At 44.8% G+C, this 2,133-nt stretch overlaps 1 protein-coding gene across 1 annotated transcript in view; it reads right to left on the bottom strand.

Annotated features, from left to right (window-relative positions):
- LOC107598355 (uncharacterized) overlaps window positions 1-2,132 on the bottom strand; it is a gene marked incomplete at its 5' end in the record, with an annotated part of 13,997 nt that extends 11,865 nt beyond the window's left edge. Inside the window, 1 exon segment of the mRNA XM_071582423.1 lies at window positions 956-2,132. Within this exon segment, the coding sequence (XP_071438524.1) occupies window positions 956-2,132 (1,177 nt within the window).
- Window position 2,133: the final 1 nt, after the last annotated feature.

Here is a 2,133-nt window from a genome sequence, read left to right as displayed (position 1 = left end):
CGGGAGTGGTGACTTTCCACGTATTCCCAACTTCTGAGCCTGCTCGCCTGAAGTTATGGTTGATTGCTCTTCGGCTGGATATCAACACACACATTAACATAAACTACGCCAGAGCGCGTACACACCTCACGCACTGGATGCCGTGCGCGCGCACAGACAGTTGGACATAGTGCTGTATTAGAGGTAAAAAATTATATACCTAATTTTCGGTTTCTCGCACAAACTGATCGTTTCGTGTCTTAGGACATCAATGTGTCGTCACGAGCCGCAGGGTTTAATTTGGATTTGTCTGTGCGTGTTTTTTTTACTCTCATAGATTTTGTTATCATTGCCATGCATTATACGACTGATAGACTGCAACGGCTGGACTTAAAAATCATAATTTGTGTTCTACTGAAGAAACAAAGTCACCTACATCTTGGATGCCCTGGGGGTAAGCAGATAAACATCACATTTTCATTTTTGGGTGAACTATCCCTTTAATTAAACAAAATAAGTAATTAAATACAATTTTGTATAAATAAATTATTAAATAGTGACTGTTTAAGATGTGTCCAAGGATTGGACTTTAGTCATGGATTTAGCTGATGTTTAATTCTCACAGCATTTTATTTTAACACACGTTTTATTTCAAAATCCCCAGACCGTGACTGAATAAAAGACCAATGCTTTCAGAAATCGTATGTGAATGTGTTTTCTTGTTCTGAAATGATGCTGTCTTTCCACCCTTCGGTTTATCGATTATCACCATCTCCATCATAAACCCATTCATATATCCCATCCTCTTCTGCACAAGACTCATGGTAGCAGGCCTTACAGTTGCTGCATCTGATCCACGCTTCAGCAGCTTTCAGATCCCCGTCTGAGCCGTGGTTTATGAAGCAGCCTCTGCACTTGTAGGAGGTGGCTGCTTTATTCTGTTCATTTCTTTGTTTGAAATGTTCATCATAAAGACGGTATTCTGAGTTTCTTTGTAAATATGGTACTGTCTTGGCTCTGGGTGTGTGACTTTTTTGTATGACCACAAAGTCTGTGAAGGATGCCACTTCACCAGTGCTGCAGTGTGCGGCGTCTTCGGTGCATAGCGTGGTGCTTTCATGCCCAATGGCGGTAAACTTGTTTATCGGGAGCATCCCTGTTGTTCTGAACACATCTTTGGCTCGTTCCACAGTGGCAGTTTTCTTCCACGCTTCCATGAAAACAGAGCAATAATGTGCTTTGGGTAACTTCATTCCTGCACACTGCTGATTCCACTTGTGACTCGCTTCGCACCAGTTGTGTTTGAGGCTCCCAAACAGAGCCGTGTTGGCTGGCTGCGGCGCAGGAAAGCATATGACTTCCACGTCGTTCTGCTTCATGAGACTGAGGAAGCTGAGGTTGAAGATGTGGCTGCTTTGGCCATCGAGGAGCAGAAGGTGGGGCCTGGAGTCATCTTTTGGGAGCTGTGCCACAAACATTTCCCCCCACTCAATGAACAGCTCTGCTGTTATCCAGCCATTATCTGATGCTCTCACGCACATGTTTTCATTCATCCACTCATTTCTCACATTAATTCCTTTGAAAATGAGAAGCAGAGGAGCAAACGCACCACTGGCATTGAATGCTGCTAGTATAGTTGAGGCCGTTTCCTCCTCGGTTGTGATCTGAACGCAGGGATCTTCTCCTTCCCCGACAGATTGTTGAGAGGAGAACTTGTCTTGTAGTCCTGATACATCACACTTCCAAATATGTGAAGGGACATCTTTAATTCCCAAGGCATCAAGGGTGTTTTCATACATCATGAACCATTTTCCCAGCTCTTCTTCATTGATCCTTGTAGCTGGTGATGTGGTCTCAGGTTTCTTTATTTGCAGCCCGGGGTTTCGCTTCATAAAGCCCTCGAACCAGTAATAGCCTGCCTTTTGCTTCTCTTCTGAAAACCCTCGGATGCCATTTACCTTGGCAAACTCGAAAGCAAGAGACTGAACATCAGTCTTCCTCAAGGAGAAGCCTCTCTCTGAAAGCAAGGTGAGAAGGCGCGCTAACTCCCGCTCAGATTCAACAGGGATGAATGGCTTTCTTCCAGACGCATGCTCGGATCCCTCGACGAGCCCTTTCACGCGTCTCTGAAGGGTCGTTTTTGGCACGTTCCAC

The sequence above is a fragment of the Sinocyclocheilus grahami genome, unplaced genomic scaffold (genome assembly GCF_001515645.1).
Source record: "Sinocyclocheilus grahami isolate Dianchi unplaced genomic scaffold, SAMN03320097.WGS_v1.1 scaffold250.1, whole genome shotgun sequence".
In the NCBI taxonomy this organism is placed as follows: domain Eukaryota; kingdom Metazoa; phylum Chordata; class Actinopteri; order Cypriniformes; family Cyprinidae; genus Sinocyclocheilus; species Sinocyclocheilus grahami.
The sequence above is the reverse complement of the archived record's forward strand: the minus strand, read 5'-3'. Positions and strand labels throughout refer to the sequence as shown.